General features: G+C 41.9%; 1 protein-coding gene across 10 annotated transcripts in view; it reads left to right on the top strand.

Moving 5' to 3' along the window:
* The window catches only part of MACF1 (microtubule actin crosslinking factor 1), a 229,394-nt gene that overhangs the window by 23,458 nt on the left and 184,653 nt on the right, over positions 1-21,283 (top strand). For all 10 annotated transcript variants that reach the window (XM_088022487.1, XM_088022489.1, XM_088022488.1 and 7 more), the window contains exons 3-5: positions 11,328-11,417; positions 15,782-15,859; positions 19,361-19,453. In XM_088022487.1, coding sequence (XP_087878613.1) covers positions 11,328-11,417; positions 15,782-15,859; positions 19,361-19,453 — 261 coding nt within the window. The remainder of the gene's footprint in view (positions 1-11,327; positions 11,418-15,781; positions 15,860-19,360; positions 19,454-21,283) is intronic.

The following is a 21,283-nucleotide window of genomic DNA, read 5'->3' as shown; positions in this document are numbered from 1 at the left end:
CTGGATTCAAAGAACACTTTGTTCCTAGCTTTACAAATTATTTTATAAGCTCCCTTCTTTATTTTTATTTCCAGATCTTATTACTGTGTAAGGATGGGGCAAAGGGGTTTTTGTTCTCTTTCTTTCTAAGTGCACAAATCTTAAATGTTTAGTTTAAGCAATTTTTGCATGTGTGTATATATACATTATAACCACCATGCAGTTTAGGATGCAGAACACTCCAGAACAGCTAGGACTGGGGGAGATTTTATTATTGTTTTTAAGTAGAGGAGAAACCAAGGCAGAGGCATGTTAAAAGCCCACCTAGGGATAAGCAGTATGACTAATGTGAAGTCCAGATTTGAAAACGTTTTTGAATAGTATATAATAATTACTCAATTCACATAATTTTGAGTTATATTGATTACTGCTCTGGGAAAGGTCATCAGTGACCTCTTAATTGCTATATCCAGTAGCCTGATTTTATCTTCCTCTTACTTGATTTCTCTACAGCATCTGATACTGTTGACTAACTTATTCCTTAAAACCGACTCTTAACGTTGGCTTCTAACACACTGCTTTTTCCTGAATTATCCTCTATGAATGCCTTTTTCTTTCTCCAACTCCTCCATGTTGCTGGTCCCCGGGGTCCTAACCTTACCCATTTTCTTGTTTTGTTCTCTGTACTCTTTTTGGGCAGTCTCATGTGTTAGTCACAGGGATCACTGGTGATGTGGAATGCAAGGAAGCCCAAGTAGAAAAAGGATACGAGGTGATCTCAAATCTGGTGTCTGGATGCAGCAAGGCTTTATGAAAACTAAACATTATCAGGCTGTTACTCCCTCTTTTTATTGAGGCCTTTGTGTTCTCTTGTTTTTATTTCTTTCCATATGTCTCCTACATTCATTGCTTCTGCCATTGCTTGTGTGAAAGCTATGGCGGCTGTCTCTCAAATGGTGATGTAATTTGTGGTTACATAATTCTGAAGACACCAAACACAGAAAATCTGATTGGCTGGGATGTTTTTTTCCTCCATGGGTCAGATGTCCATCTATAGCTCAGTAATCTATGGCAAGGGAGATGGTTACATAAATCAGCATGGCTCCTGAGGGCCACTATTTAATGGGGACTTCAGGTGAGGACAGTTTTCAAAGTACAAGATCTGGATAAGGACGTAACAATAGAGCCATGTCCTATATTCTTTCCTAAGCCAAAGACAGTGTACTGGGCATGTTCACCTGGATGTCACCCAGACATATCCCGTATTCAACACATCCCAAATTGCTAAATATTTTCATTCATGTACTTAGCTATCCAAATTAGGAATCTAGAACTATTTTCAGTCTGCCCATCATGTCCCTTGTCACCAGCTCCAATCAATCACTTCCAATTCAGAAAGATGCTTGCACCTGACTTCTCTTCTCTATCCCCATGACGCCTGCCTAGTCCAAGGCCTTTTCAGCTTGCCTTGGTCACTGTAATAGTTCCTAGTAAGGTTTTCTGTAGCAACACTGATAACGCAAATAGTAGTAATAGTTTATTGGGTGCTTACCGTAAAGCTGACATTCTGGACTAAATTCTCTAGGTAGATTAGCTTCTTTACTCCTCAGTGAACTTATGCTGTAGACTCTTTCAATTTTCCCATTTCATCAATGAGGAAAATGAACTTTAGAGAAGTTTACTTGTTCAAGGTCATGCCACTATAAAGAGGCAGAACTGAAATTTTAGAATTCAGGCAACCTAAAGTCAACCTAAAACTTGTGCTCTTAACATCTGCAGTAATGGCCCACCTTATCCCTGCCTTTCCAGGCTCGTAGTGTTGAATTCCTTTATACCTCAGGCACTTGCTGAACCATGTGCATGCCATTTTACGACTGTATCCTTGCTCAAGTGGAGCCTTCTCCAATCTCTGTTCTGCCTGCAAACACCAATTTAACACCATCTCAACAGATATTTTCCTGAATCTCCCATATGGAATTGACTACCCTTTGTGCCCTCACCGTATTCCTTACGTACTTCTGTTACAGCACATGTATACATTCTATATCTTTCTGTTGATTTGAGCTTGAAGGCAGATATTGTGTCTTATTTTGTTAGTGTCAGGATAAAGAGAAAGGAAGAGAGACAGAAAGAAAACTGCTATTTTCCTCTAATTCCTTCAAGATGTACCATTTGCCTCCAGTTTGCTGATGCAGAACTTGGTCATGATGCAGAGTCCTTGACAACCTGGTTCCAAGCTGCCCAGCTTCATTTGCAGGCATTGTCCCCTGTGTAGCCTGTGCTGTGGCCACATGAGATAAGTCACCACTCCTTAAACACTGTGTGCTTCCACACCTCTTTGCTTATTTATCGCTCTACCTAGAATGCACGTCCCAATCTCCTCTGCCTGGCCATCACCCACTTACCCTTCAAGGCCCACGTCCAATATCACCTTCCTGAGAATCTGACCTCCAGTCCTGAGACTAAATTAATCTCAGCTCTCTCTTCCACGCCACTTTGAAGTGACGCCTTGTGTGTTCGCGCATTGGTCTCCCCTATCAGTGTGCTCGCGGAGGGCTCGGACTGTATTGTACTACTTTCTCTACCACATACTGCACCACAGATATGAGAAATATCCAGGATTTGTTGCCTTGAGTAAATAATATTTTAATAGTGTTTTATAGCTTACAAAGCACATTTCTGTCTGGCTTGATTCTTATGATAACTCTGAAGGCGGTAAAGGTATTTCATCCTCTCAGTTTTCCCAACTAAGGAAAGTGAGAATTAGAAGGGGTAAAGTGACCTTCCCAAGACCATACAGCGAGTGAAGGAGGGAATGAGGGACCACTCATGAGTCTTATGACTCAAATTACCTGTTCTTTCTACTAAAGATGCCCCCAACATATTCTTTTGTGCCTCCTCTCTAACAATTGGAAGAACTGAATTTATACTGACTCAGGCTTGCCCCCTAAACTTTGTAGTTGAACACAAATGCCCTGGCTCTCTGCTGTTGCCGGTTGGACCTCTGCCTCAGTGCTGTGTGATGACAGGAGGCCCAGGGAGGGAGAAACGAGGAGATGAACACAACAGGGCATTGTTAGAGACTGGAGGCCAGCCAGAGCTTTACTTCAGTCCCTGGCTATTTTCTCTCTCTTCTCGGACCCCCAGCCTTATAGTTCCAACGACATTTTCTCATCTTGGGATATTTCAGAGAGAGGGATTCACTGCTAATCAGAATCATTGCTCCATGCTGGCATTCTTTGAACTTTGGGCTGAGAAATATGGACTCAGATCTGTTTTTTATAATTCAGGCATCCCTTGCCATGCTCCCCAGGTACACCCAGATTAATGTGGCTGTTGGCAAGTAGATGGTTGTAAGATCAAAGCAACCAAGCCTCTCAAGTTCTGGATTGAGTTGACCTAGGATCTCTTGGATCCCCAGCTATCTCTATGGGAAACAGTTTGTTGTGGAATAAGCAAATTAATTCCTCTTTATTAATCGAGAACACTGCTGGTCCAATCTTAAAAGAGGTTTGTTAAGGCTGTTGACATCTGTAATATATAAATAACCTAATTTAGAATGCAAGCCTCCAAACAGAAGTGTTCTGGGCATATGCTAGAACCGTCAAAAAGAAAAATCTAGAGGGGCACCTGGCTGGCTCAGTCAGTGGAACATGTGACTCTTGATCTCGGGGTTGTGGGTTTGAGCCCCACGTTGGGTATAGAGATTGTTTAAAAAAATTTTTAAATAAAATGTAAAAAAAAAAAAGAAAAGAAAAATCTAGAGTTTTATTATTAAAAAAATTTTTTTTAAGTTGGCTCCATGCCCTATGTGGGGCTCCAACTCACAACCACAAGATCAAGGGTAGCGTGCTCTACTGACTAAGCCAGCCAGGCACCCCAAAAAATCTAGTTTTAAATGAGGTTTTATTTAAATTATTTATACTGTGTCTCTAGGTCCTGGTAGCTGATAAAGTTTATGCCCCCAGAGAGAACTCCCAGAAAGGATGAGGGAACTGAGCGCATGAGTTCCTAAGGAGGAGCAATGCTTTCTCTGATCAGTTCTTGTTGACTTCAGAAGTTACAGGTAGAAAGGAGAGACCAATATTTAGTCTAGCAGATGGGACAGTTCTCCCCCCCCCTTTTTTTTTTCAAGATTTTATTTATTTGACAGAGAGAGACACAGAGAGAGAGGAACACAAGCAGGGGGGAGTGGGAGAGGGAGAAGCAGACTTCCTGCTGAGCAGGGAGCCCGATGCGGGGCTCGATCCCAGGACCCTAGGATCAGGAACTGAGCCGAAGGCAGACGCTTAACTACTGAGCCACCCAGCTGCCCCAGTTCTTTCCCTTTTTATTCATGTATGCAATCTAGAAGCTACTGGCCTTCCTGGAATTTCAGTTAAGAATTCCAGGTATACCAGCAAAAGTTTTCCAACTCCAAATTTTTACTCCAGACCTTCTCAGCTTTTCTGTGTGAGGCTCTCTAGTTGGACACGAGGTGGTAGATAGCTGTAGTGATTCTGGGCACTTCTGTTCTGCCGTAGCCGTGAGACAGCTCACCGAAGCACCGCATGTACTTTCACATGCCTTTTTGCTTATTCGCATCTGTGCGAAAGGTCAGTAGGAGACTGGCCGTGGAGTTCATTTAAGGATTGATAGAGTAGTGCTGTTTAGACACAGAGGGGAGAAGTGTTGCCTTTGTTGTGCAGGTGTGGCCACATGGTGGTTGTTTGTGACCATCTCCCACCTGGACCTGCGTTTTCAGGACCTGATTCACTCCAAACACCTCTCAACCCCCACTGAACGTTTTGGGCCTACATTTGGATTGGATTTTCTATTCTCTACACCTAAGCGCCTTACCTGCCTGTTATGTAAAGCTACCCCATGTGGATTTTAGAATCATCCTCTTATCTTCAGAGACCCTTTGTGAATCAGGTGTGGTGCATTGTTAGATTCCTCAAAACTTAAGGAATTCTCCCAACAGAAGGACAATAGAATTCTTAACAGCAAAGAGCCTCACTCCCCCTCTCCCTCTACTCACCCCAGCAGGTTTCCAGCCTCTACTCATTCCCTGCATTTGAGCAGCGTTCTTTGACAGGCAAAAAGTCTGGGACAACTGTAATCTGTTTTTTAGCATTAGCATTAGGCTTTTTAAGCATTTTTTTTAGCATTAGTATTTTTAGCATTAGCTTTAGGCTTTTCCTTGAGGATAAATTTGGCCATTGAATCAGTATGGAATTCCCCTCTTACAGTTTAGAAATCTACAAATTCACAAATCCATTTAAAGTTACCAGGCTCACTCTCGCTTACCCTGTACCTTTTATAAATGTAGATGAGAATAAATAACATACTCTTCTCTTTAAAACTTTCTCCTCTGACCTGTTTACCGCTCTTCAACATAGTTTGAGTCAAGGAAATTGAGCTGCTTGTGTTTCTTTTAAGTCTTAGAGGAAAGCTTTTCTTGATGAGGTTTGCTGCAGGTGTCAAAGAATACCACGTGACAGTCCTTGGTTCTTTTTGGAGAAGGGGGAGGATGGACTTAATATGTCCTTTCTACCCTTCAGGCATCATGGAAGCCTTGTGAAGGGAAAGTGCACTAAACTTGGAGTCAGGAGATGGTGATGGGACACTTCCCAGCTCAGTGATCTTACACAGGTTACTTACCTTCTCCAGGCAAGGCTTTTCTCATCTGCCAGCTGAGAGTGTTAAAGTCCCTTTGGGCCAGATTCTGATTCCAAGTACTTAAGTGCAATTTATTCCCTTCACGAAAGCCACTCAGAAGCGGGGAGAAGCTGTTTGTTTTTCTATAACTTCACATTAATCCTTTTTCACCCAACATGGGGCTTGAACTCACGACCTCGAGATCAAGAGTCACATGCTCTACACTGAGCCAGGCAGGCGCCCATAAGTGCAAATTAATCTTTAAAGAACTGGGAGAGCAGAGCTTTCCTTGGCTTATTAATGCACAGGAATTGGGGAGGATTAGCCTGGGTGGACTTGATCCCTCAAAATTTAGTCATTTGTTAACTTTTAAAAAATAGGTTTTTTGAGATTTAATTCACATATCCTACAATTTACCCATTTAAATCATACATAGTTCAGTGACTTATAGTATATAAGAGTTGTGCAACCATCACCATAATCCATTCTGTAACATTGTCATCATCCCCAAAAGAAACCCTGTACCTTTCAGTCATCTCCCCAACCCCCCCATACCTTCCTCCAGCCCCAGACAACCACAAATCTACTTTCTGACTCTATAGATTTGCCTAGTCTAAATATCTTTTATAAATGGAATCATACAATATGTGGTCCTTTTCTTTGTAACTGGCTTCTTTTACTTAGCGTAATGTTTTTAGAATTCATGCACATTATAGCATGTATCAGTATTTAATTGCCAAATAATATTCCATTGTATGGATGTCCCACATTTTGTTTATCCATTTATCAATTGATAGACATTTGGGTTATTTTCACTTTTTGGCAATTATGAATAATAAATGCTATGAACATTCATTCATGTACATGTTTTTTTTCCTGGACATATATTTTCAGTTCTCTTGTGTATATACCTGGGAGTGGAATCAATGTGTCATATGGTAACTTGTGTTCAGTCTTTTGAGGAACTGTCAGACTGTTTTCCAAAGCAGCCACGCCATTTTACATTCCTGCCGGCAATGTATGAGGGTTCCAGTTTCTCTACATCCTCATCAACAGTTACAATCTTTTTGATCATAGTCCTCCTGTTGGGTGGGGCGTGGTATCTTCCTGTGGTTTTGATTTACATTTTCTGCATGGCTAATGATATTGAGCATCTTTTCCTGAATTTGTTAGCCATTTGCATATATTCTTTAGAGACATTCACTAATGTTGACAGTGATTTTCACAGGGAGTGCAAACAGGCAAAGACCGAGGTCATTGAAGTTATTCACTCATATTTTGTTGACAGAATAGCATGGGTATTTGTTGGAGAGAAACATACATATTGATGATTCTTGACCAGTCTTGGCTTTCCCCAGGCTGCCTCTAAAACATCTGATGCTTGGTCCACTGGACTTTTTCTTGTCTTTCCTTTCCTTACCCTTTTCCAGTTTTATTGAGACAGAAATGACATCTATCACTGTATGAGTGTAATGTGTACAGTGTATTGGTTTGAGTTACATATATTATGAAATGATTAGCAGTAAGTTTAGTTAGCATCCATTGTGTCATATGAATACAATAAAAAGAGCAAAAAAAGAAAAGTGTTTTTTTCCTTGTGATGACAACTCTTAGGATTTCATATATATCATACAGCACTGTTAGCTATTAGACTTTTTTTTTTTTTGCTACTGGACTTTTTCTTAAGAGATTTGTGGAAAATTTTAGAGGCCACTTAGTGTTTGAGGAAGAGATAAAGACTTTGGAATGGGGCAGACCTGGATTTTATTGGACTGGCCATTTACTGTGTGATCTCGGGATCTGAATTGAGCCCCACAAATCCCATCTCTGTATCTGAACATTTTCTGACATAGAAGCACTAGTAAGTGTTAGCTAATACTTTATCCTGCTGTGTCCAGTATGCTCCCGAAATAAACTATTGTTCTCTGTTACTGAAAAATCAGGGAAAAAATGCTCCCCTCTCTTCCCCCATTACCTCTGTCCATATCTCTCTTTTACAGTTTTTCATAGTTATTTAGTCAGTATAATCAGGGAAAGACTGAGAGACATAATAAATTAGTCTCAGCTAAGTTTCTTATAAGGTGGTTGAATTTTGCTGTTTGCAGGTATAAAACATAACTGGAATTTTTAGAAGGAGATGTTGAGTCCTTGATGTGAAATTAACTTTATATTTCAAAGTACCACTTTTTCTTTTCAGTACTCTGTGGTATTTAGTGTTCTGTTGCTAATATGATCTTACTTGGTCCTCGTTTCTATTATAATTTATTTAAATAATTATTCAGTGCCCATTCCTGATTTGAATGCCCTATGCTCAGGTCTTATCTATCAAAAATAGGTCCCTCATTGTTGTCACTTCTCTTTATAACTTAATATGAAGTATTTAATATATTCTGTATATTTTTTTAAACTACAATTCATTTATAATCTTCTATTCCACCACTCTCTAGAAAATGAATCTCACAAAAAACACCATTATTTGTAAGACTAACAGAAACCCTGTCTTGGTCTTCGTGCTTGTCCTGGAGCATTTGATACTGGTGATCATCCAACCCCTCCCTCCTTGATTACGCTTTCTTATGTGTTTTTTTTTTCTTCCTCTTTCTCTGCCTTTTTCCACCCCCTGTCCTTTGTTGATTGCTTTTCCATCTCCTGCTTTCTAATTTTGACTATTCCCACAGGCTCAGTCCTCAGCACTCTGCTCTTCTTTCTTGCCCCTAACCCAGAAAGGCCAACATTTCCCATTTCTTTAGCTAGCACCTCTATGCATATGACTTCTAAACTTAAGTTCTCAGCTGACCCAAATTGAATTCTGGTATTTTCAGCTGCTCCCAGAACATTACCATTTGTAGCTCCTTTGCTACTCTTTTAAATTCAACATATTTAAAATTGAACTTTTCAGGGCACTGGCTGGCTCAGTCGGTGGAGTGTACAGCTGTTGATTTTGGGGTTGTGAGTTCAAGCCCCATGTTGGGTGTGGAGATTACTTAAATTAATAAAATCTTAAAAAAATTAAATTAAAAAAAACAAAATTGAACTTTCCAAATCCACTCTCTTCCCAACCCTCACGACCTGCTTATTTCTGTTAGTGGTACATTGTGGTTGTGCAAGCTTGAAACTTTGGACCCACTTGATGGAGAGGTCTTGAAATCTTGGAGCCAGCTTACATGGGCTCACAAGAGCTGAATACTAATTTTGTGAGCTGGTTGCTATGCACAGCCATTATGAAAATGAAATTATATAAACTTACAATTAAATAAATTATATTTAAAATAAAGGTAATAAATACTCAAAACACATCACCTCATAATTATTTTACTACGTGTTAATATAGTCTATGCTCTTGAGGTTAATTGTGTCTCTTGTATCTCTGATGGAAAAGTCTATAATGGTGTGTTGTTGTACATTTCGTCCCAACATTGCCTTTAGTGATATATTAGTGGCTGGAAATTGGTCATGGTAGGAGTATTTAAACTACGGAAATCAACAAATGCTACAAGTCTGAGCTAGATGTGTTATTTTGTCTAGACTTAAAGTGGTGGAGAAAATGTCAATATTGCTGATTAAAATAAAAAGTGTGTTATATCTATATTCATATTGTGAATAGCACAAAAACTGAAGAAATATTCCTTCAGTGTTTGAAAGCTATTACCCAATTCATCATGAACCATTTTCTTTAACTGGGTAATCTACCCATCACCTTCTTAATCCTTCACTCACACAGGTACAGACATTCATACCTTGCCTGTTTCTACCTCTGTACCTTGTCTTCTGTGGTTTTACCATCGTCTGTCTTTCTGTCAAAACATTTTCTAATCCTTCCAGGGGTACCTGAGTGGCTCAGTTGGTTAAGCATCCAACTCATGATTTCGGCTCAGGTCTTGATCTCAGGGTCGTGAGATTGAGCCCTGCATCAGGCTCTGCACTCAGCACGGAGTCTGCTTGAGATTCTCTCCTTCTCCCTCTGCCCCTCCCTGACACTCACACTCTCTCTCTCTAAAATAAATAAATAAAATCTTAACCGCCCCCCATCTTTCCAGTTCTTTCTCTTCCAGGAAGCCTCACCAGCTATTTCTCCCCTTTATCCTTTTTTCTTAAATGTAATCTCTGCATTCAAGGTGGGGCTCAAACTCACTACCCCAAGATCAAGAGTCGCATGCTCTACCCACTGAGCCAGTCAGGCGCCCCATAGCCATGATCTTTTCTGACTCTCATTCTGTTTAGAATGCTAGAAAATTATAATTGGAAATGACTACAGTACAGTTTTCCACTCAAATGTGGAAATCCTAGTATCCTGGTCTCTGCTTGAAAAATTCAGTGACTAGAAACCCACTACTTCTGAAAGTAGCCCTTTTTATTGTTGTTTAGGGAACTATTTATGTTGAAAATGAATCTTCTTCCTTATACTTGCCACTAGTCTTCTGATTCTGTGTTGTGTCATTCAGTGAAGTTGTCACTGGACTTGGAATAAACCAGAAAACCTACTGCCACTTCCTGCAGTTATGTGACCTGAACTTCTCAAAGCCTCAGTTTCCTTAGTTCCTTCTGAGGATACATAAATAAACTTCATAGGGCAGTTATTTGGATTAAATAAATAAAATGTGACTATGGCTGATTATAAAGCATAGTAGTTAATGGCAAAGACTAAATTCAGAAAGCCCAAACTGAGGCCAGTTTTTCCACTTGTGACCTTGGGCAAGTTGTTTAACCTCTCTGTACCTTGTTTTCTCATCTGTAAAATAGGAGTACTATCTGCCTTATCAATGTGAGAGAGAGATGAGGTAATGTGTACAACATTCAGCATGGTGTTTGACATTAACCACATATTTCTCCAAAGTGAGATGTTTTCCCATAGTTTCAGTTATAAAATTGGATTTTTTTTTTCCCACAAGGAAAATTGCCCTCAGAGATTTTTTATTTATTTTGAGAGAGAGTAAGCACGAGTGGGAAGGGCAGAGGCAGAGGGTGAGGCAGAGAATCTCAAGCAGACTCCGTGCTGAGCGTGGAGCCCAACACAGGGCTCAATCTCACGACCCTGAGATCACGACCTGGGCTGAAATCAAGAGTTGGACACTTAACTGACTATGCTGTCCAGGAGCCCCTAAGTAGATTAATCTTTTTTTAAAAAAAGAAATATTTGGTAAGAGAGGAGTTAACATATAGGTACATCCTATGAAACACTGGGTATCTAGCATTTTTGTTTCCTTTGCACTCTGGAAGGCTTTTCTTTTCTTTTTTTAAGTTTTTATTTATTTAAGTAATCTCTACACCCAGTGTGTGGCTCAAACTCACAACCCTGAGATCAGGAGTTACGTGCTCTTTTGGCTGAGCCAGCCAGGTGCCCCTGGAAGACTTTTCTGATTCTGACTGGACTCATCTGTCTGTCATTGGCCATTGTATCACATTTTGGTCCAAAATAATTCCTGAGAGGTTTCAGGATGATTGACTCTCCATCTCCTTGTCCAGACTTTCTAGAACATTGTTTACAGTATGTAATAGATCCGGCTTCAGTTTTTGAAATGCGCATACATTTCTCTTAAGTGTTACTATTTCATATGTATTGTAATCCAAACTGAAAATTCCTGAATTTTATTATTGTTTCCTGTTTCAAATTCTTTAATCTGTGTTTACCTATTACCAGAAATTCTTGTGTAGCTAATAAAAGAATTCAAGATCAAATAAAAATCAGTCTGTTTCATTCTCACGCACAGGTCCGCAAGCACATCAATGATCTTTATGAAGATCTGCGGGATGGCCACAACCTGATCTCTCTGCTGGAGGTCCTCTCGGGCATCAAACTGGTGAGCTTCTCCCTTCTTCTCATGAGTGGCCTCACAAATGCAGCCCTGTTAGTGACCTACCAGTCCATCTTGTTGAGTGCCAGGACTGGCCACCACTGCCTGCTCTCGGTCATGTGGGAGGAAGAAGTAGAAGACATTCTTGGTGGACTTTGTTTCTAACTCAGACTGAGTTTTAAAATGATGTAATTTGATGTATCATATTCTCATTTCTTGATGGAATTGATGGGAATTGATGTATCATATTCTCATTTCTTGATGGGAATTGATGTATCATATTCTCATTTCTTGATGGAATCAGGTATCAGTTTTATTCCTTTCATACCTGCATTTTTTCTCCTTACTTGTTCTTTATCTATTTGTAGGTAGAATATTTCAGGAATAGTAGATTCACATTTAAAGGTTTTTTAGTAAGGTGTATTTTTTTTTCTAGAGTTTTATTTCTAGTCTATATAGACTCTCCTGTTTTCCCATCTACTGGAAATTGTTTTATTTTCTGTACTCAGCTAAGGATATGGAGTTTACATTTATTTATTTATTTTTAAGATTTTGTTTATTTATTTGACAGAGAGAGACACAGCGAGAGAGGGAACACAAGCAGGGGGAGTAGGAGAGGGAGAAGCAGGCCTCCCACCGAGCAGGGAGCCCAATGCAGGGAGCCCAATGCAGGGCTTGATCCCAGGACCCTGGGATCATGACCTGAGCCGAAGGCAGACGCTTAACGACTGAGCCACCCAGGCACCCTGGAGTTTACATTTAAAAGCTCAGTTACTTTTAGAGTTATTTTTTAGAATTCACCTCATTTTCTTCCTTCTTTGATTCACTGAGTCTCACAGGTTTGGAGAAGTACTGAAGTTGATATTTGAGCACAGCCCTGGATGCAGTACATTTGAGCTCCTTGGATGGTTAAATATGCCTGCCTCCTCCCAAATGTGTTAACCATTGCTTGTGGGAAACAGCTACATATCTGAAGGCAAATCCTTCCTGGGCTTCTTGGCTTGTCAGATGATAGTTCCTCTACTTGCTTTGTTTGAGGGATCAAAACCCCACCTGTGGGCTCTTTGTTTCATATATTTGAGCCTAATGGAAGGACGGGATCCTGTGCAGTTTGTATTCTGCCTCCAGTGTCATAGACAACATATTTTTCATTGAAAAGTCCAGGGCTGAATCCTGGAAACATCTCTGGGGAGAGAGAACCGAAGTCCAGCCCACTCACTGCCCTTGGTGAATTCTTAGTCATTGTTTACTGGGTTTCAAGAAGGGAATTCGGCACATTAAATTTCACTCCTTAAGTAATATTCAGTTTCTTCAAGGATTGGGGCCTGGCTTCCCATGGCCCCTTTGTTTTGGTTTCACATCTCTTTTGTCTTAAAGAATTACTTGTATAATTTTTAATGGACAAAAATTGACAGACACTTTTTATTAGCATAGCCGCTAGTGGTGAACTCCAGTTTTTATCTGGCCTTCATTTATAAATCTCATAAGTAATCAAAATGTCACTTTCACATTGCTGGACTTTATTCTTTAGCACTCACAAAGTTACATTTGGGGCATTTTGGCTGGGATATCTGATGAACTCGTAGTGATTTTTATATTGAAAGTGATTCTTTCTGTGACATTGCTTACAAAACAGCCTGAAAACACTCTGATCTAATTTCTTTGCCTAACTTTGAAAACCTGCAGATTGTTTATGGAGATATTCATAGGGTATCATCTTTTCACTGAGAACCATCCAAATATCTCTTCCATGTTTATTCTCACAATCTCTTTCTCCTTTAGTTGATTCACAAAAAGAGAGGGTGGGTGGCCATGGAGAATTGAAGGTGTGTTTCTTTTTTTCCTTTTTTTTTTTTCCCAAGATTTTATTTTATTTATTTGAGATGGGGGTGGAGAGAGCGGGGGGAGAGAAGAGGGAGAGAGAGGGAGAAGCAGACTCCACGCCGAGTGCAGAGCCAGACACGGGGCTCGATCCCAGGACCCTGAGATCATGACCTGAAACGAAATCAAGAGTCAGATGCTTAACTGAGCCATGCAGGCTCCCTGAAGATGTGTTTCAACCTAAGTGTTCAGTATAACCGTGTGATCTGGTTTTGCATGTTTTGGGAGGTGGGAGGGTATTTTCATATTTATTTTCCCTTTTTTTTTTTTAAATGTTGCATTCATTTGCTTTTCATTTTTGTGTTGTGAATTTCCTGTTACTCTGTCCTATCTTTGCCTTGGTTGGTGGCCAAAGGAGCCAGCAGGGCTGAAGACCCTCCGTCTCGTGAGCATGCCCTCCTGGCGCCATACAAACAGCGAGGAGCAGGAGGAGGAAGATGATGATGATGTAGTAGGTCCTCCTGGGGATGCCAGGATCCCAGCTGGCACTGCAGGGCCATCAGAGAGTCTGAGGTTCTCAAGGTCTCCAGGTAGTTCAGTTACCAACCACCTTCTTCCCTCTGCACCTGGGAATTTGGGTCCCAAAGAAAGTGGTTAAAACTAATTGTGCCTCTTGCCACTGTTAGATGATCCTGGAGTGGGGATTGTTTTGCTTATCTGAGAGTGGTTGGCACTAAAAGAATCATGGTGTTTGGAGGTGTCAAGTGCCTTTTTGACCTGGAGACCCATAGCCTTCTGGTGGCCTTGCTGTGTTGTCTGAGTCTGGATTGCAGAACTGTGCAAAGTTTAGTTGAAGGCATGACAGTTAATTGCTCTTGGCTCCACACTTCAGACTAACTCTCACTCTCTCTCCACCTCTAGCCTCCAGGTTCTCACCACACACCATGTCATTTGTTTTCAAAACAGCCTGTTGTTTGCAATCCACTCACTGCATGGAGATACTCTGCCTTGGTCAATAATATCTCTAGTTGCTGTAAAGGACAGTGATTTTAACTTGCATGCTCTTAGGGTATTTATTTTTGGTGGGGAGTACCGAGGAGTAAAGATAAGAGTGTGTAAGAAGGGCATTTCCTGCTTGCAGGCCCTAAATTATACCCCATAATCTTTCTTCAGAAACAGGGGTTAGGCAGTATCCCTATTTCCGGTCTTCTTAAAGTCATTTTTCCACCTCCTCGATCTCCCTGCCCATTGGCTTAGACTCTTCAGTTTCACAGGCTCTGTCATCCTCAAAGCCATGTTCACAGGTAGTTTAGCTGAAATGACTGAAAAAGAATTCTTGCTAGAAAGATTTTTCCTAAACCTTTGATGTAAGAAGATATCCTTTTGCCCAGAGAGGCCTCAACATCTCTGCAGATTATCCCTGTGTGGGAGTGTTGTTTAGAAGTGTTGGGGGCTCCCAAAGAGATGCTTCTACCCTTATCTTTACATGTGTTGGGTTACTTTTTGTTCAGCCCGGGGCAGTGTTTCCTCTTTGCAAGCACCTGCCACACAGCTGCCTTATTATTCATCAGCCTTTAATTAGTACCACTTTGACATTTATAAATGAATTGTGTGTGTATATATATATAATCTAGTGAGAGTGTTGTCTCAGGCCCAATTTTAGTAAAATAAAAGCAATGTTGGAAAATGAGCAGGAGAAAAGGTGCCAGAGGTAGATAGCCATCCCTGCATGTTCTCACTGGGCAAATGGATTTCAAGCACTTTTGGATGGTTAATAGCTGAGCTGTGGACTGGGCACCAGAGGTACCAGAGGATGGAGATGAGCTTCTCTCCTGTGGCTCGTCTGACATCTGGGACTAAGTGACTAGCAAAAAATACCTTTCTTTGGAATATCATGTTGAACAGTCCTACCTCACCAAGGTTTTCATTGCTCTTGGTATTTCATACTAAGGTAAAAGTGGCTTTCCTAAATGGACACCTCTGTGCCTGGAAAATAGGTTTCTTCCTGATTTCTGTCTCATTTTTTAATTTTTTCACCTGTTTATTGAGCATATATAACTCTTCATGCCATGATTTAAAATTGGCTACCTCTAGCTTCTTTTGCCAGGTTTTTAATAAAGTTGGTTCTATTACTGTGCAGTATGCAATTAGGACTTCCCACCTTCCTTTAAAATAGCATTTAACTATGATTTGAGGAGCCATAGAGCCAGGGTTTGTTCCCATTACCTGCACATTCAGAATCAGGTTCTGCCTTCTGTGGCTACAGAAGGACCTATGGAGAAGCCGTGGCACTGGTTCAGCATTAGGAGTCAGAGCACACTGTGTTCACGGGAGGCATAGTGGTAAGCAGTGTTTTGGAGGCCTCGGAGAGTATGGCGAAACACACACAGGTCCCACCATTAAGGGGTGCTTTGGGTAATGCTCCCATGGCTGGGTTCCACCCCGAGGAATTCTTTGTGATCTTTTAGTCCCTGAAATGAAAAAGGACTGGGGTCTGCATGGGTAAATTGGTGTAGCTAAAATTAACATCTCTTTTTGTTTGTTTGCAGCCCCGGGAGAAGGGCAGGATGCGTTTTCACAGGCTGCAGAACGTGCAGATTGCCCTGGACTTCCTAAAGCAGCGGCAGGTAAGATGAACCCATGCTTTCCCTATTCTGCCCCGGGATGCTGGCATTGAGTCCCCACCTAACGGATGTTCTCAGCGCTCCTAGTGGGCCCTTGGTAATTGCTGCATCTGACTGGCCCGGTCTGAGTCTTACTTGCTAGTGAGCAGTTGCGTTATGGTTAAACAAATCATTTGGTCATCCTTGCGTAGAGCCTGTGGGCTTCCTGAGTGGGACAGTGTTAAGAGAGAAGAGCAAGATGCCAAAGATTGAACTTTACAGACTCACCTTAGGTGGAGGTCAAAAGAAAGGTGGAAAGTTAAATCAGCAAAGAAGGTAGGAAGAAAGGTACATCGTCCAGGAAGAGGGAAAACCAGAAGGCTACATGATCCTGAAAAGTAGTGGAGGGACTGGTCAGAATTGGCCGCTGTGTTGGCACCACATCAGGTCTGAGGGAAAGGTCCGAGCCACCAAGCATCAGTGACTTAGGAGAACAGTCTGAATAGAGCAGAAAAGCACTTGGAGTTTAGTGGGCCTGGATATAGGAGGGGAAAAAAGAAGTTTTCAACATGTTTTTGGACATAGGAAGAGAAGCCAGTGAAGAGAGGCAGACAGAAATGAGAGTGAGGAGGAGTACCGAGTGATAAAATTTTAGCCATGGGAGATGCCATAGAGAGGTACCAGCCCAGTTTTTGCATCTCCTAGATAAGAAACTGAGATCTGGACGGGTGAAGTGACCTGCCCCAAAGCACACAAGCTGGAGCCAAGCTGGGACTTTCATCCAGGTCTCCTGCCATTGGAGTTCAGTAATCCTGCCACAACCCATGCTGTTTCTCCCCTTCCTCCCCACTTCCTGATGGATGGAACCAAGTCCAGGAATTGGGGATGAGATCCTGAGCACAGCTGGTGTGGTTATCTTTGAAAAAGAAAAGGAAAATGCCCCTTTCTCTGAGATACAGGGAGAAGGAAGGAGGGAGGGATGACGATGCAGGGGTGGTGTGTGGCAGAAAGGAAGATGGACAAGGGGTTCCGAGAGTTCGTCTGTTTAGAGCCAGCCATGCGAAAGAGATGGGTCTAGCCATGAGCAATAGCTCAGGACAAGCTGACGTTGAATGGTATGCATATTTTTAGAGTTAGTTAATTTTTTTTACTTTTATCAGTAGTTCTCATTAACTTGGGAAATTCTCCTTCTCTTTGCTCCCAGAGCAGTTTAGTCCCAATATAACATCTACTACTTTATTATTTCTCTGTTTGCTGTCATGTTATGTAGGCCCTGTGAGGGCCAGGAACAGGATCTTACTTAACATTTTTATCTTCATCACCTGTTGTAGTGAATGGTCCATAATTGACACTTAATAAATATTTGTTGAAATAAATTGACAAATGAAAAGTGGTGGGAGAATTAGAGGCAGTGTTTAGTGTGGTGGAGAAAACAAGATTGGAAATATCTGTGTGTGGAGCTGAAGGGAACCTGGGGGTTCTTAATAGCCAAGGTCGATTGAGAAGAATTGATTAGCTACACATCTAAATAAGGACGAAGGGTAGATTTGGTTACTATGATCAAATGAAAATACGTGCAGATAAGAACAGTAGACTCGGAGAAGGGCAGGGCGAACTCTAGAGCAGCTCTTGGTAATGGGGAGGTCCAAGTTGTGGTTGTGTAGGTATCCAAAGTAGAGTAAAAGCAAAAGTCCTCAAAATGGAGAAGGTACACGAATTGTGCAGATAGGGTGATATTTGGGTCATTGAGATGAGTACTAAGATCACCAGTTTAGGAGTTAGGTGTTAAAGTCATCAAGAGTTAGGAGAGATTGGAAGGTACTTCGGAATGGAGGAGGCAAGCTGATGGAAGTGAGACTGAGGAATGTGGACTTGACCGATACTGCAGCCGACCAACCATGGGTCAGTGATGAGGATTAGGAAACTATTCTCAGTCTAGAAGGGCAGCTTCTCCTTCTGGAGATAGAGGTGTCTTTGTTCAGGCTGCTATAACAAAACTACTAGTGACAAGGTGGCTTATAAGGAGGAGAAATGTGTTTCTCGCAGTTCCGGAGACCAGGAAGTCCAAGAGCAAGGTGCTACAGGCAGATTTGGTGTCTGGCGAGGTCCTGTTTTCTGGCTTGTGGTCTGCAGTCTTCTGGCTGTGTCCTCCCCTGGTGGAAGGGCAAGGGAGCTCTCTGGGCTCTCTTTTACAAGGGCACCATTCCCATTTGTGAGGGCATCTCCCTCATGACTTAATCACCTCCCTACCTCCAAATACCGTCACATTGGGTGTTAGGATTTAACATGAATTTTGGAGGGACACAAGCATTTAGTCTGTAGTACCAGGTCACTGTTCATGTAGGGAAGAAGTGAAGCTTGTTCGAGGTCACTAGAGCTCTTTAGAGACACATAGATTTCAGTTCAATTGAAGAGATGCAGGGAGGACAGCTCAAGGACAGTTTGTCACAATTGAACAGGAACTCGGTGAGGGTGTGACAGAAGAGATTTGCTGAGCTGGTTTTCCTGGTATCCTCTCAGTTTCAGCACTGAAAGTCCCACAGTCCAGGAAATCTCTCAGTTTCCAGCACGTGGGTCGGTTGGCCACCCAGTGGGGGATAGGGCCTATGTGTCTATGCACATTGTGTTGTTGGAGTGAGATTTTATGGGTAAAAGCAGATGCTAGTGGAGGCTTGGGCAGGTGTGGATATCTTCAACAGAGGAGGGAAAATGGAAGTGGGAGCAGGCCAAGGATGGGTAAAGGGAGAAGAGCTTGCCACCCTCTCTCCCAGGGAAAAAACAAAGAAAAAAAGTCAGGGCTGCGATGATTTAATAAAAAAGCAACTCAGGATACCATGTGCTTACAAGGTTGCCTTGCTGATGGGAATGCAAATTGGTGCAATCATACTGGAAAATAGTTTGGCAGTTTCTTATAAAGCTAAACATATACCATATGACCTAGTGGTCCCACGCCTGCAAATTTACCCTGTAGAAATGAAAGCATATGCTCACGAACCTAGGAGGTTTATTCATTATTGTCCCAAACTAAAAACAACTCTAATGTTCTTCAGTGGATGAATGGGTAAACGCAGCCTAGTCTGTTGATACAATGGAATACTACTCAGCAATAAAAAGGAGCAAACTACTGATATATGTAACAGTGAGGATGGAGATCTCAAGGATATTATGCTGAGTGGGAAAAAAAAAAGCCAGTATCAGAACCTTACATACTATATGATTCTATTCATACAACATTCTAGAACAAGTAAAACTGGGAACGCATCAATAGGGGGCAGGAATTAGGGTGGGGGCAGGTGTGACTACAGAGGGGCAGCATGAAGTCACCTTTTTGGGATAATGGCACTCTTCTATTATCCTGATTGTAGTGGTAGTTACCCACATCTATACAGATGTTGAAACTCATAGAACTGTCTGCACGCGCACACACACAGAGTCAGTTTAAATGTATATAATGATGAATATCTATAAAAATGAAATCACAATAAAAATTCCCAGAGCTCTGAGATCAGCCTCTTTCTTTTCCAGGTGAAACTAGTGAATATTCGCAATGACGACATCACGGATGGCAACCCCAAGCTGACCCTGGGCCTGATCTGGACCATTATTTTGCACTTCCAGGTAGGGCCTATGAAGTTTGGGGTCACTGTTGCTTGGCTTGGACATTGCCTAGAAAGAGCTGGAAGCAGTACGGCCTTCCATGGGCCGAGCACCTAGCCTTCCTTCTCTGTGTGTGGCTGTGAACATGGGTGAGAGTGGGAGTGGCCTGGAGACAGAGCTGTTGTAGCCTAAACCCAGGACTTCCTGCTCATTTGCATGCTGAAATGGGATTTTTTCACTTGTCTGCCTGTTGGCAGTCAGGTTGTTAGAGGTCTGCTCCGATGACTCGGCTCTTTGGGGACTCAGAGTGTGGAGGGTTTGATGCTTTAGAAGGGTGAAGTGAAGGCTTATAATCCTGCTTTGATGCAGACTTTTCCTCATCTCTAATGATCTTAAAACAAGCCTGGTTAATTATAGCACCGCCTTTGTCACTGTGGGCTTCTATAATGAAATATAGGCACACCTTAGAGATATTGCCAGTTTGCTTCCAGACCACCACAGTAAAGCAAGTCAGGTGAATTTTCTGGTTTTCTGGTGTATATAAAAGTTATGTTTATACTATACTATAGTCTGTAAGTGTGCAATAGCATTATATCTAAAAAAAAAAAAGAAGAAAAACAGTGTACAGACCTTAATTTAAAAAATACTTTATTGCTAAAAAATGCTATCATCTGAATTTTCGGTGAGTCATAATCATTGATCACACATCACCATAACAGAGATAATGAAAAATCTTGAACTATTAGGAGAACTACCAAAATGGGACCCAGACACGAGGTGAGCAAATGCTGTTGGAAAAAATGGCATGGAGACTTGCTTGACGCATGGTTGCCACAGACTTGCAATTTGTAAAAAATGCGGTATCTTCAGATTGCAGTAAAGTGAAGCACAATGAAGCGAGGTGTGCCTGTGCCATGGATTAGGTGGCTTAACCAACAAACACTTTTTCTTATGGTTCTGGAGGCTGGAAGTCTGAGATGAGGGTGCAGCATGGGCAGGTTCTTGGGGGGGCTCCTGTTCCTGGTTAGCTCCTCACATGACCTTCCCTTGGTGAACGGGTTCAGAGAAAGAGATCTCCTGTCTCTGCATCCTTTTAAAAGGGCATTCATCCCATTATGGGGACTCTGCTCTCATAACCTCACCTGAACCAAATCACCTCCCAAAGGCCCCCCGCCTCCAGATATATCACTTTGTGGGTTAGGGCTTCAACACGAATTTTGAGGGGACACAAACAGTCCATAGCAAGCACCTTAGCAGCCGGTTTGTATATGTGCTTGTGAGCACAAGTGTTGCTTCCATCATACTCAAAAGCAGTGGCATGTGGTAGTGTTCACCTGGTCACACTGCCTTCTTGTTGCTGCCCGCTTCCTAAGAGGGCAAATCCTTTCCAAGTCTGGATTGCTATGGGGAAAGAACAGCCTTATTTTTATAAAAAGACCGTCTTGAGTCATTTTAGCCCAGCCAAACAAAGCTGTTTCTCAGACAGCTCTCCCATACACAGCTGCTGTTTATGAAGCTGATAGATTAGAGGGAGCACTTCTTGAGCAGGTAAGAAAAGAAGGCTAATATAAATAACTCAAGGCTCTGACTCCAGGGGCTGAAGTGGCTGTGATGGCCTAGTTGGGGCACTAGTGCCACCTTCTGGTTACCAGCCGAACAGCAGGTGTCCCAGAATTCCCAATTAACCCGAGAAAATTCTGAGTTTGGGGCTTATTTCTTGGGGCTCTGGTTCGGAGGCAGTGCTGGCAGTCTGGAAAGTGTGGAAGTAACATGCGTTTTTCTGCAACCACAGAGTGTCTTCAGGCATGCTTTGGATATAGGGATAACTAGGAACATGAACTTGGCAAGGGT

The sequence above is a fragment of the Eumetopias jubatus genome, unplaced genomic scaffold (assembly GCF_037043125.1).
Source record: "Eumetopias jubatus isolate StellerSeaLion01/CBP00866 unplaced genomic scaffold, mEumJub1_p1.0 scaffold_4, whole genome shotgun sequence".
Classification (NCBI taxonomy): Eukaryota; Metazoa; Chordata; class Mammalia; order Carnivora; family Otariidae; genus Eumetopias; species Eumetopias jubatus.
Note: the sequence above shows the minus strand (reverse complement) of the source record. Positions and strands in the feature narration are given on the sequence as shown.